At 46.9% G+C, this 13631-nt stretch overlaps 1 protein-coding gene across 21 annotated transcripts in view; it reads right to left on the bottom strand.

Moving 5' to 3' along the window:
- Positions 1 to 4802: 4802 nt before the first annotated feature.
- Positions 4803 to 13631, bottom strand: part of Clip1 (CAP-Gly domain containing linker protein 1) — a 117803-nt gene continuing 108974 nt past the window's right edge. For 11 of the 21 annotated variants that reach the window (XM_036172417.1, XM_036172416.1, XM_036172423.1 and 8 more), the window contains 6 exons: positions 11198 to 11315; positions 10964 to 11120; positions 10357 to 10406; positions 9400 to 9405; positions 6956 to 7080; positions 5701 to 6486 (listed from right to left, as the gene is read on the bottom strand). In XM_036172417.1, the coding sequence (XP_036028310.1) occupies positions 6261 to 6486; positions 6956 to 7080; positions 9400 to 9405; positions 10357 to 10406; positions 10964 to 11120; positions 11198 to 11315 (682 nt within the window). In that variant the 3' untranslated portion in view covers positions 5701 to 6260. Of the gene's footprint in view, positions 6487 to 6955; positions 7081 to 9399; positions 9406 to 10356; positions 10407 to 10963; positions 11121 to 11197; positions 11316 to 13631 lie in introns of all 21 variants that reach the window. The other 10 variants (XM_036172431.1, XM_036172435.1, XM_036172436.1 and 7 more) reach the window with 5 other exon arrangements.

Here is a 13631-nt window from a genome sequence, read left to right as displayed (position 1 = left end):
CCCTCCCGGAAGGGCGATGCCGCCGCTAGGCTCCCCGAGGTCCTAGTGTGCGAGCCGGGCGGCTGTAACCGGGGTGTGTTCCCGCCGTGCCTGTGTCTGGGAATGGTGGGCACTGAGAAGTGCGGGGTTTTAAGTGTCCCGAGACAGGGTTTCTCTGTGCAGCCCTGGCTGGCCTGGAACTCGCTCTGTCGACCCAGGCTGGCCTCGAACTCACTCACAGAGATCTTTGCCCGCCTCTGCCTCCCGAGTGCTGGGATTAAAGATGTGCACCACCACGCCGCCGTTTAAAAGTGTGTTTTAAGAATTCGATGTTAGGGCTTGGGGATTTAGCTCAGTGGTAGAGCGCTTGCCTAGCCAGCACAAGGTCTCAGCTTCGGGGGGAAAAAATCGATGTTTTTGTCACCTTTAAAAAGCACCACCCTTCTGTCTTCGTGGCTAAAATACTGGTGTAAAATGATGACAGGGGCTAAACCACCAAGTGTGTATTACCACACCCAGTTTAAAGTGGCAGATCTCTGAAAGTTCGAGGCCAGCCTGGTCAACAAGTGAGTTCCAGGACAACTAGGGTTACACAGTGAGACCCTGCCTCCAAGGAAACGATTTAAATATGGGTTGGAGATTTGGCAGTGAAAAGCACCTGCTGCTTTTCCAAAGGATCAAGTGTGTGGCTCACAACCATCTGCAACTCCCGTTCCAAGGGATCCAGTGCCCTTTTCTGGCCTATGAGGGCACTGTAGGCACACAGTGTCTATATGTACATTCAGGCAAACACATTAAAAAAAGAAGAAGGAGGGAGGGAGGGAGGGAGGGAGGAAGGAAGGAAGGGAGGGAGGGAGGGAGGGAGGGAGGGAGGGAGGGAGGGAAAGAAAAGAGAAATGGAAATCAATAGCACTTGCTCTTCCGCAGAACCCGATTTAGGTTTCCAGCACCCTCATGGCAACTCACACATGTCTGCAACCCCAGTTCCAGATCCACTGATGACTCTCTTTTCTCTCTTTCTTTCTTTTTTTTTCTTTTTTTTTTGTGGAGCTGAGGATTGAACCCAGGGCCTTGGGCTTGCTAGGCAAGCACTCTACCACTAAGCTAAATCCCCAACCCCCACTGATGACTCTCTAGCCTCTAGCCTCCACCATCACCCAGTCCCCTCAAATTAATGGTAAAGTTGAGAATTTCTGTTGCAGGGTGTTACCTACTTTAAGATGGTGTTTTTGAAAAGAATTGTGTAGGGGAGGTAGTTATAGAGCAGATGTTCAAAGGTGAGCCCTCAACTGGTTCAGTAGCTATCCTAACAATTTTGAGAGTTTATAAAGGTACTCGGATTACTAAGCAGAAGACAGAGCGGCACATGCCTATAATCCTAGCACTTGGGAGGCAGATGAGAAGGAAAGTAAGACCTGGGCCTGTCTGGTTAACATTGCAAGGCCCACGCCAGCCTGAGCTGCACAGCAAGGTCTTATCTCAAAGTCAAGATCTGAGGATGCAGCTCAAATGGTGGAGTGCTTCCATAGGACATGAAAGGCCTCAGGTTTAGCCCCAAGTACTGCAGAATAAGGAAGTGGAATTCTAGGTTGCTGTAACCAGAATACTGAAGCTTGTTTCCTGTCCCCATAGATGCCAATAAAAAGGGGGCAAGAATGGAATACTAAAGATTTATTTTTCCGGGGGCTGGAGAGGTGGCTCAGGGGTTGAGAGCTCTGACTGCTCTTCCAGAGGTCCTGAGTTCAATTCCCAGCAACCACATGGTAGCTGACAACCATCTGTAATGAGATCTGGTGCCCTCTTCTGGTCTGCAGACATATATGCAAGCAGAACAATGTATACATAATAAATAAATCTTTGTTTTGTTTTTTGAGACACTGTTTCTCTGTGTAGCTTTGCACCTTTCCTGGAACTCGCTTTGTAGATCAGGCTGGCCTCAAACTCACAGAGATCTGCCTGCCTCTGCTTATATTCTTTTTGGAAAAATAAATCTTTTTTTTTTTTTTTTTTTTTTAAGATTTATTTAAACTGGGTAGTGGTGGCTCACACCTTTAATCCCAGCACTCGGGAGACAGAGGCAGGTGGATCTCTGTGAGTTTGAGGCCAGCCTGGTCTACAAAGCGAGTTCCAGGAAAGGTGCAAAGCTACACAGAGAAACCGTGTCTCGAAAAACAAAACAAAACACCAAAAAGAATATAATAAAGTCGGGCATGGTGGCAAACACCTTTAATCCTAGCACTCAGAAGGCAGAGGCAGGCAGATCTCTGTGAGTTTGAGGCCACCGTGGTCTACAGAGCAAGTTCCGGGATATGTGCATGTGAGTGAGTGCAGATACTCACAAAGGCATCAGATCCCCTGGAACTGGACGTCCAGGCAGTTGTGAGTTGCCTCACGGGTGCTGGGAAACCACCACTAGGTCCTCTGGAAGAGCAGCAAATGCTCTTAACCACTGAGCTATCTCTCCAGCCCAAGAATTGGGCTTTATTCAGGGAGCCAGGGATCTGAGAAGGCCTGTTGGTGGTAGAGGGTGGGGCAAGGGCATAGGGCTGTCAGTTGTTGGAGAACTCAGTGTCAGCCTCTGGTTAGGTAGCCAACCACATTACCTCTTAACATCCAGACACCTCAGCTGAGTCAGCCAATGTGGACTTTGCGTCCTCCACAGCCATCTAGAGAGTTAACGCAAAGCCAGCAAGCTGTTAATGGTGTGTGCTAAGCTAGCAATAACTTGTATGTGCAGATTCCTCTTCACCATATGGAGTGTAGAACATCTGCTCCCATCCCCCACCCTGTCACTCCCACTCACACCTTTTTTTGGTTTTGGTTTTTCGAGACAGGGTTTCTCTGTGTAGTTTTGGTGCCTGTCCTGGATCTTGCTCTATATGCCAGGCTGGCCTTGAACTCACAGAGATCCACCTGGCTCTGCCTCCCGAGTGCTGGGATTAAGGGCGTGTGCCACCACGGGCCGACCCACTTTTTTTTTTTTTAATATGCTGTGATAAAGCAGGGGATTGATTACCCACAACATTTAATTTCTGAATGGTTACAAAATGCTTTCAGATTAAGATCAGTTATTTCTAAAAAAAAATAATAAAAATAAATAAATAAATAAAAGATCAGTTATTTCTTTTCCAGCTTCTAACAGGGCCTCATGTAGTCCAGGCTGGTATTGAACTCACTATGGAGCTAAGGATGACCTTGAATTCTTGAGCCACATACTAAGTACTAAAGTGACAGATGGATACCACACATGGCTTATTTTGATTCTTCTTTAAAAAGAAAAAAAAAATGTGTCTCTCATGTTCTGATGTGAACAGAATTGGTTGGTGGTGTTTCATGAAGTCACTTGGAAGCCCAGGATCCTTCCGAGAGGTTGTATGGTCTAGGACACTCTCTCTCTGTTGAGTTGGAATCATTTTCAATCTGTGTACACCCTGCTCCCACCTTGAGACAGGGTCTCATCATATAGTCCAGGCTGGGCTTGAACTCTTGTCGGGATGTCTCCACCTGTCTCTCCCCAGTTCCCAAAATCCACTACATCACCTCACTGTGCAGCACCTTATCTTCTCGTTACTAGCGGTACGTTACAGGCCAAAGCCTACTAGCGCCTGGTGTTTACGTGTGCACACGCAGGGCATATGCTCAGGACAGAGGACCACCTCAGGTGTCATTCTGAAGGTGCCATTGACCTTTGTAAAATTCTTTCATTGACTTAACACTTGCTACTGGTCAGCTAGCCCCTTAGGGGCCTGCCTAGCTATCTCCCCTGTACTAGGATTACAAGTGTGCCACCGTGCTCAACTTTGTAGGTTCTGGGAACAAACCCATATCCTGACTGAGCTGTCTCCCCAGCTTCTTTTCTTCCCAGACAGGTTGTCTCTCATGTATCCCAGGCTAGCCTCAAACTTGCTATATGGCCAAGAAAGACCTTGAACTTCTGATTCTCGTGCCTCTACCTCCCCAGTGCAGGGATTAGATATCTTTCCCTTGTTTCAGTGTTTGGCAGCATCATTCCCAAGCAAGCTACACCATTCCCAGTGTCCCAATCCATGAACCTCAGGACACTGCTGTTGGCATTTGTGTGCGGTGCTCAGGATTGAACTCGGGTCTTGTGCATTTTGGGCCAGCACTGTAACCCTGAACTACATCTCCAGTTCCTGCTGACATTTTTGTTGTTTGTCAAGTCAGGGTTTCTCTGTGTAGTCCTGATTGTCCTGGAACACGCTCTGTTGACCAGGCTGGCCTTGAACTCAGAGATCCACCTGCCTTTGTCTCTCAAGTGCTGGGATCAACAGTGTATGCCACCACCACCTAGCTAACATTGCTGACATTTTTATAAGCAACCCCATCAATAACTTCCAAGGCCTAACATTTAGGACATACCAGGTTTGTTGCTCTTTCTCTTTTTAGACAGGGTCTTATGTAGCTCAGGCTGGCCTCTAAATTGTTATGTTAGGCAAGGATGCTTTGAATTTCTGACCCTTATGTCTCCGCCTCCAAAGGGTCCAGCTGGACACACCAATCTCTTATAGTTATTTAGCAAATTGTTTTATTGAAGTGGAAAGAGCTGTTTTCAGAGCTGACAGCATGGCGGTGGTTGTGGGGGCGAAAGATTGCCTTTTGGATCTAAAGGGCTTTATTTTCTCTTCTCCAAGACAGAGTTTCCCTGTGTGCCCCTGGCTGTCCTGAAACTCACTCTGTAGCCCAGGCTGGCCTCAAACTTATACAGATCCACCTGCCTCTGCCTCCCGAGTGCTGGGATTAAAGGCGTGCGCCACCACTCACTTCGAAGGGCTTTCTTACTTGAAGAAAAACATGACAAATAATCCCAAGAATATGTGTTTACTACCACTGGTGAAAAACAAAAGAAAAGAACCTATTTACTAAAGTAGATACATAACGCAGATTTTAATACTGCTTTACATATTTTGTTTGTGAAGTAATTCCTGTGGTTTTATTAGCCAAAAATGTCAACTGGTAACAGATTTGTTTAATGTTCACTCTCAAGCACAGTGGATAATCTTGAGGGGGAGTATGGCAAAGGCTTAAATATACAAAGACAGGAGTTCTTATCATGCACGCCACAGGAAGGAGTATTTAATTCCTTTTTACATATTCTCAAAAACATTCAAGTGAAGACAGACTCAGACTGGCTGATAAGCTCTTTTGTGTGTTGAGGTCCTTCGTTTTATCTTTTTGTGATAAGAAAATTCAAAATGATTCATGTTGAATTTCCCATCGTACATTCATTAGAAAATACAGTAAAAACCCACAAACATATAAAGGAGGGCTATGGATCAGTTAGTTAGCAGCTGCAGAGTAGCTCCACTCCCGGGGTGGTCTGCAGAACAGGGAAACAAGACCGAACAGCTGGAGGCAGCTCTGCCAGCTGCTCACATCTGGTTAAGAACGGCACAGAGATGGAGACAGCAGTTAGGGAGCCACAGAGGCTGTTCCTGCTCTAGTCACATCCTAACGAACCTTTTCGGCGTTTTCTTTTTCATAAAGGTAAAAAAATCTGAAAAGAGGACACATTGTATATACTTTTTTCCCAAAATATAGATCTTTAAAAATATATATATATACATACACATATAATATATAGAGGTTGAAATTATGTAAAACCGATGAAGAAAACACCACTGTTGGGTCCGTGGGTGCGGCGTACAGATTATAAAATGTCCCCACAGCAGCTTGGGGTTGCCCGCCCCTCCCTTTGACCTGTTTCATGATTTGTAGTCACACCTGTGTATCGTCAAGCCTGGGAAAAGGCACTACTGAGAGCAGGTAGTGCGGAGAGCTTGGATATCTCGGAATGAAATTATTTAAATGAGCACATGAAAATGCAAAGTGGCACACTTTTTTTTTTTTGCGACTCATTCCAGTGTCAAAGCGTAATAACAACAACAACAATAACAAAAACCCTAAATATACAGATGTAGCCAGGAAATATTTTAGTGCAAATATGAGAAATAACAGCATAATTTAAAGTTTCTTAAATAAGATATTGTCAGGGTCCAGCTTGTCCCACGATGATGTTTCTCTAGGAACAAAAAAGTAATGGCACCTGGTGCAAAGTCTTAACTCTTAAAAATCCAGAAAATGGAGATGGAAGTGAAAGCCCACCTACCAAACGTTTATTATTGGAACTGATGAGGGGAAATGTGTTGAAGATCAAAATCTTGTCAAAAAATAACGAGTTCTTCTGAAGTTGCACACACCGCTGGTGGGAAGCCGCCGCCCGGACGCGGGGTCTGCGGAAGCCCGGGCCGCCCTCGAGTCCCTCAGAAGGTCTCGTCGTCATTGCAGTTGGTGGCCCAGTGCCCAAACATCTCACAGATCTCACAGTACGGCCGCTCCTCGCTCCGGCTGCCGTGGTGCGTGGAGTGTGGAGGGTCTTCGGCCACCTGTGCCTGGGTGGGGCAGTCCTCTGTGTCATGGAGGTCGAAGCAGTCACAGATGTCACAGAAGAGGCGGGGTTTCTTCTTGGACTGCTTTTCCGGCTCGTCACTACAAATGTCAACACAGAAAGTCAGGGCGTTGGTCAGGAGACATTCAGGAGGTCAAAGTACTCACAGAGAATCTGCAACCACGTAGGGACCAATGACAGCCACATCTAGGGTTTCCAGGGAAGCAGGGACAAAGCTTTGTACAATGTGCACCTTAGGCTGAAGAGATAGATGGCTCAGTGGTTAAGAACAGAGTTCCCAGCACCCACCTGGTGGCTCACAATTGTAACTACAGTTCCAGGGCATCGGAGATCCTGTTCTGGCCTCCAAGGGTACCGGCACACATGTAGTGCACATAGACAAGCAGGCAGAATATTCACACACACTAGCAGTCGAATCACATGAGGCTGGAGTGGCATGCTCTTTCACTCTTGCCAGATGCATGCGGTGTGTCCTGGCAGAGTGGGCACACAGCAGCTGCTCCTTCTTATCTGACAAGGGACACTCCGAGCTCTGCTGAGCTGTCATACCTGTCATAACTGTTGAGGTCGTCCCCGGTGCCGTTCAGAGCAGCTTCGGACATCATCTCCACCTTCATCTTGAGGTCTTCATTCTTTCTCTGAAGGTCCACTATTACTGAATTGAGGAAATCAATCTGATTTTTTTAAAAGCGGGGGGAAAAAAAAAGACAAGAAAGAGTGAGGGATGTAAATGCGTAAGCCACATACAGCTGGAGTCTAGAAGTTAGGAAGTGTGTGTTCACACTACAGCTGCAAGTGTGTGTCACAGCAGGACCAACTGTGCCTGCTACAGAGCCTGTGCATGCTGGGGGTGCAGGAGGAACTACAGCTAACTGGAATGAGATCATAGCTGGGTGAGGGGGCAAGGAGGTTTCTTTCTTCTCTTCCCATCTCTCAGTGTTCGCGACTAAGGAACCATTTGTATGTCTATACACACACACACACACACACACACACACACACAATTTAAATTCATGTCATCGAATCTAAAGCTGTGAATGGATAAACCTTACTTGTCATTCAGACAAATGACATGACACTTAGATCACTAATCTGTGGATTGGTGAAATACTACTGATGTTTTTCAACAAAACAAAACACCTATTCTGTCCACAGTCATAATTTCACGTTTCTGAATACACAGGCGTGCCTTATTTTTCTTCCGTGTGTGTGTGTGTGTGTGTGTGTGTGTGTGTGTGTGTGTGTGTGTGTGTGAGAATCCAGGGCGGAAAATTCAGTTCAGTGGCAGAGCTCTGCCTGGTATGTATGAGGTCCTGGGTTCATTTCCTGGAGTCATGAATCATCAATCAATCAATCAATCAATAAGCATTAAAACTGTCTATACTCTAGAGCTGACTCAGGACTTTTCTGACATGTCGATTTGGAAAGGTGATAACAGAGCCTTTCTTCAGGTCACCCGACTGCTCAGCAAAGGGACAGGGCAGCAGAGCCTCCTCAGGGAAGGGGCAGGCAGGCTTCATAGAGAAGCCACGCTCCCTTTCTGCTGAGGAGCACTGTGACATGCTTGACATACAGGAAAGGCATCTGTTCCAAGAACAGCAGGGCAGCGAGGACAACAAAGTGACCGTCAGAAGGTAACACGTCCTGAACACGTCACGTCCTTTTGAGCTAAGGGTTCTCCACAAACAAAACATTCTGCCCTCTTTTACAAAGTAAAAGGTTTTACTTCTCTAAATTGAAGTTTCTCTCTCTCTCAAAACACACACACACACACACACACACACACACACACACACACACACACTCTACCTGTTCTTCCTTCCTTCTTTCTTTTTGTTTTTTTTTAAGATAGACTCTGCTATGTATCCCAGACTGGCCTTAAGCTCACTATGTAAATTGGAAATGATGCACACCTTTGATCCCAGCACTCGGGAGGCAGAGGCTGGCTGCCCCCTGTGACTTTTGAAGCCAGCCTGGTCTATACAAGTTAGTCCCTATTTGAAACAAACAAACAAACAAACAAACCAAAACCCAATTCACTTTGTGGCAGAGGATGGCCTTGAACTTCCTGTCTTTACTTTTTTTTTTTGAAGACAGGGTCTCCACATTGTAGCCAGGCTCAAACTAATAGAGATCTTCTTGTCTCTGCCTCTTGAGTGCTGGGACTACACGGATGTGCTACCACACCTGACTTTCTTTTTTATTCTAGATTTATTTGATGTGTGTGAGTGTTGTGTCTGTGGCCTGTGGAGGTCAGGAGGGGTCACTGGATTCCCTGGAACTGGAGTTAAGGATGGTTGTGGACCACCATGTGCGTGCTGGAAACTGACCCTGGTCCTCTATAAGAGGAACCTCCGCTCTTAGCCACTGAGCCATCTCCCAGCCCCCACACCTGTCTTTCAAGTTGCATCTTCTAAGTCATCTGTTAGGGGCTCCACTGTAAGAACCACATGTATGCAAATAAGGACAAGGAAACCACACACACACAACCACACGTACATGCACACACAAACACACGTACATACACACACAAAAAAGGACAAGGAAACCATACACAACCACACGTACATACACACACAATTAAGACAAGGAAACCACACACACAACCACATGTACACAAATAAGGACAAGGAAACCACACACAACCACACGTACATATGCACATAAATAAGGCCAGGAAACAACACACACAACCACACGTACATGCACACACAAATAAGGCAAGGAAGCCACATACACAACCACACGTACACACACACACAATTAAGACAAGGAAACCACACACACACAACCACATGTACACGCACACACAAATAAGGACAAGGAAACCACACACACACACACACACGTACACGCACACACAAATAAGGACAAGGAAACCACACACACACACACACACACACACACACGTACACGCACACACAAATAAGGACAAGGAAACCACACACACACACACACACACACACACACAAATAAGGAAGCGTGAAACAAACCATTTGCTGACGGGAAGAAAAGTTCGGCAGCGGCAGAAACAAACGGAAGCGGAAAGGAAGGGAGAAAAGAGTGTTAATTCCGTACTATGCCCGGGAGACACATTGAGAGACAACGCTAACTGAGTCGGTGAGTCGGTTAGCTCTTCAAGGTAATTCCTTGCAGCAAGCACCATTTATAAAACACAACCACAAGCTTAGAAGGGTCACAGTGTCCTGCCACCAAAAGGGAGCTGACTAAATCATGGTACGCCCATACAACGGAGTACTATACAGCTCAAGAAAGGATAAGCACAGAGCACTTCATGTGGTATGCTACAACTCATGTTAACAAACCAAAACAAAACTGGAGAGGTATGCTGGTGTCCACATCTGTGATCCAGCAATTGGGAGGTGGGGCAGGAGAAGCACCTTGTTCAAGGACAATCAGACCTACAGGAAACCCTGACTCAAAAAAAAAAAAAAAAAAGCTGTGGCTGCACATGCTTTTAATCCCAGCACTTGGGAGGCAGAGGCAGGTGGATTATGAGTTTGTGGTCAGCCTGGTCTATAGATCGAGTTCCAGGACAGCCAGGGCTATACACAGAAACCCTCTCTCAAAAAAGAAAGGAAAAGAATTAGAGGAGACTTTATTTATATTGGGTATGTGTGTTGGAGATAGGGCTCTTGTTATGTCACATAGGCTGGTCTCAAACGCCATGGTTCCAATGACCCTCCCATCTCAGCCTTCCAGCGCTAGAGCCAGAGGCAAGTGCTGTCACATACCATATCTAGCTGTCCATTAAGTCTGCAAAGCTAAGACGTGGGTAAATGTCAGGACTGTGGGACTGAACCGCAGGGACTGGAAACCTTTCTACTGGACACCCTAAGAAACTTTCAGCGTGTAGTCCATAGCAATGCATTACGCTCTCTCTAACACAGGAACAGGGGACACCAGGAGTGCTAGCGGAGGAGCATTACCTGACTCTCCTGGGCTCTCTCGTCCTCTTCTGCCTGGGCATCAGTGTTACCTTACATTAAAAACAATGAGAACAAGAACAATCAGACGGTTCACTGGAAACACTACAAGGCAGTCCCTTGCTGCTCGCCGTGATGGGCTGCCGTGGGATACTCATTTTCAAGCGTCTCTGAGAATTCGGAGAAGTCCCTGCCTGCTCTCTGGCCGCTCCTGGGTCTCACAGATGCTAGCCCTGCCCCTTCAGGGAATCTCTCACGATGGCCACCTCTGGGGGACCGGTGCCTGGTTTTTAGGGATGCAGTGATCTCTATTCTCCTTTGCTGCCTTGCACTTTGAGACCTCATGGTTGCTCGTATGATGGCAGCTGTCACATACGGCTGCACTTGTGTTATGGCAGTTATCCAGCATGAGAAGACTCTGACACCAAGCATCCTTGTGACTAGCCCTTGTTTGACTCAACAGTGGGAGAGCTGGGGGCCGGATGGTGGGGTGGGGGTAGGGGTGAGGGGCGGCTGGGCAGCACACTGGATGGGCACCTCTGCTGTATGGGATGGGAGGAGAGTGGGGTGAGGAGGAGGTACAGGGTGCCCTGGAGCACCATGCAGGCACCTTTACCCGAGGAGCTGCTGAACTGCCTCTTGTTCTCCTTGAGCTGAAGCTCCAAGTTCTTGACCTTGAGCTCAAGCTTCACCTTATCGGACTCCAGCGTCTGCACAACTGAATGCAGGGACTTGGCAGAGGCGTTCTCTCCCCGGAGCGCCGTGACCTGCAACACACATGCTGGGCTCAGGCTGGGAGGAGGGGCAGAACATGGCGGTGGGACCATCCCCCGCAGCACCCTACCTCATTCCTCAGCTTCTCCAGCTCTGCATCCTTCTCTGTGAGCAAGGCACTGGTGAGACTGATGGATTTCTGCAAAGCAGCTTTCTCTTCATCAGCGTCTCTTATGTACTCGGATTCTCTAAGAGACCAGAGAGTTAAGGAGGTCCAGAAGTCAGCGGGAGGGAGTGGTCAGCAAGCAGCTGTTTCGGAACAGACTTGAGGGGAACCTCGGTGAACATTGTAAAAAAGGTGTAACGGGGAAGTTGCATAGGGATCAAGGCGGTTATGCCTGTAAATTTTACTTACTGCGAGGGAGAAAAGGTTTAGCTATGCACAGACATGCAGAACCCGCATGTCATTGTGTCCATTTGAACTCAAAAAGACAAGTTAATACTGTTGGAAGATGGAGATTTTTTAAAAAAAACTGTTGCACCCCCCCTAAAAAATTACAGCAAAATAGAAAGAACCCCACGTTGAATATTGTTACTTCTGGAGTAAATAATTACCAAGCAATGACAATTAAAATACATACATGCAAAGCAATTATACAGATGTCATGCAGAGCAGTTTGATGCTGGAAATATCAGTTGGTTCTCACTAATTTCAATAACTTCTTAGTAAGTTCTGAGGTTGTGTTTTTAAGATTGTGTGAGCCAAAACAGTAGCGAAGATTATTATCATTCAAACTGAAAAATAACTGCTTTTCAACCAATCTGAAGAAGGCCCTGGGCTGCTTCTAGAACTGGGCTGCAGAAAGGCTGGGGTAAAACAGAAGCGAGGTCAGACCTCGCTCCTGCTCTCTGCTGCCTCACGGGGGCGGGAGAGGCCTCTGGAGACACTGTCCACTGGAGTCCAGGTGGAGAGAGGGAAGGATGAGGGACACATGGAGGCTGGCAAGACACAAGGAAGTCAGCCCCAAGGAGGGCAGGGAGGGTGGTGCATGTATGATGTACAGGCGTTTTTTAGACTGAGGTCATGAAAGGCATGACGTGGTGAGGGACTGTCAGAGATCTGAAGAAACTAAGGGGACAGAATCACACGAGTGCAAGGACATTCCCCAGCTTGGAGCCTGGATGAGAAAACAACTTCAGAGAGCTGAGGAGTGGTGACTTTGGGGTCTGGGTACTGGTACTGAGGCTGTGTGACATGTTCACGGTGGGGCAGCTGACTAGAGAAATGAACTGGCGAGACGCCACCTTTATAACTCTCCTGTCAACCTAAAACCAGTTTTGAAAATAGCGAAGTTCTTAATTTTCAATAAACAGACCTGTGTCACCCAATTACTTTAGGGAAAATAAAACAAGAGGAAAGTGTCTCAGGCTAGCGCTCAGGCCACACAATCTCAGACACTGCATCAGTGAAGGGGTCACCAGCAGCAGTCTGTCACTAGGGAGTGAGTCACTGCCAATTCTATGAGAAGAAGCAGGTGGGGAAGGCAGAGCAAGTGGCTTTTAGTCTGTTTTCAAATCAGCTGGGGGAATAGGGAACGGAGGCCCAAGTTAGAGATGGCACAGGAATGGCTGGTTAGTGAGACCCAAGGTATCCGGCACATGAACTACAAAATTCTCATGGCTCATGGTAAACTGAAATTCTACACGAAGATGGAAATAAACGTGTTGTACTGATCTCGTTGTGTGGCCTAGACCTTTACACTCCAGAATGAGAAGTAGTAAGAGAAGAATCTGAGACTTTAGAGAAGTGCTCTGAATTAGTAATACAGGAAAGGAAGAGGCAGCAGCATCATTAATGTCCCGAGTGAGTGTGGGGGCCATCTCAGAGTTAAAGCAGGCTTCTGGAGTGGGAAGAAGGACCAGGCATTTTTGCAATGTGGAAACTAAGGCTCTGGTGCTACCCAAAGATACAGTAAATTTGAGCTCTTTGGATTTCTCTGAAACGTATTTCGTATTTTGTCCTATTGTAAAAATGAATTCTGGAGCTTTGTTTAAGTAGCACTCAGATTTGAAATAATTTGTTTTTTGAAGTTTTAACTAAAAATTAGCAGGACTGGGGTTTGCTGAAGACAGATGTGGATTCTCCTCTGCCCAAAGACCTAGTTGGCTAAGATCCCATGGACACTTAACATCAGGGCGCGAGAATCACCAGTAACCAGCAGAAAGGTCACCAACTCAACTCTGTGCTTATCCCGTCTACATACAACCCAAGCCATGCCGATGGCTAAGATGGCGACAGGATGTTTCCTACACAAATCAACCAAAGGACATGTGCTGAGAAAGAGACGGCTCAGTGGTGACGTCACTGCCACAAGCCTGATGAATTTGATCCTGAGGATCTACATGGTGTAAGAGTCCACCCACCCGCCCCCCAACACACAGTAAATGTTAGAAAAAAGAAAAAGGAAGAGGAAGAGGAAGAAAGAAAGCGGGAGGTCTACCAGATGACAGGGCACACAGGCTTGGCAGCTCATCTTTGTGACAGATCTTCAGTGATGGCTTCT

Source organism: Onychomys torridus, chromosome 22 (genome assembly GCF_903995425.1).
Source record: "Onychomys torridus chromosome 22, mOncTor1.1, whole genome shotgun sequence".
Lineage (NCBI taxonomy): Eukaryota > Metazoa > Chordata > Mammalia > Rodentia > Cricetidae > Onychomys > Onychomys torridus.
This window is presented reverse-complemented; position numbering and strand designations above follow the sequence as displayed.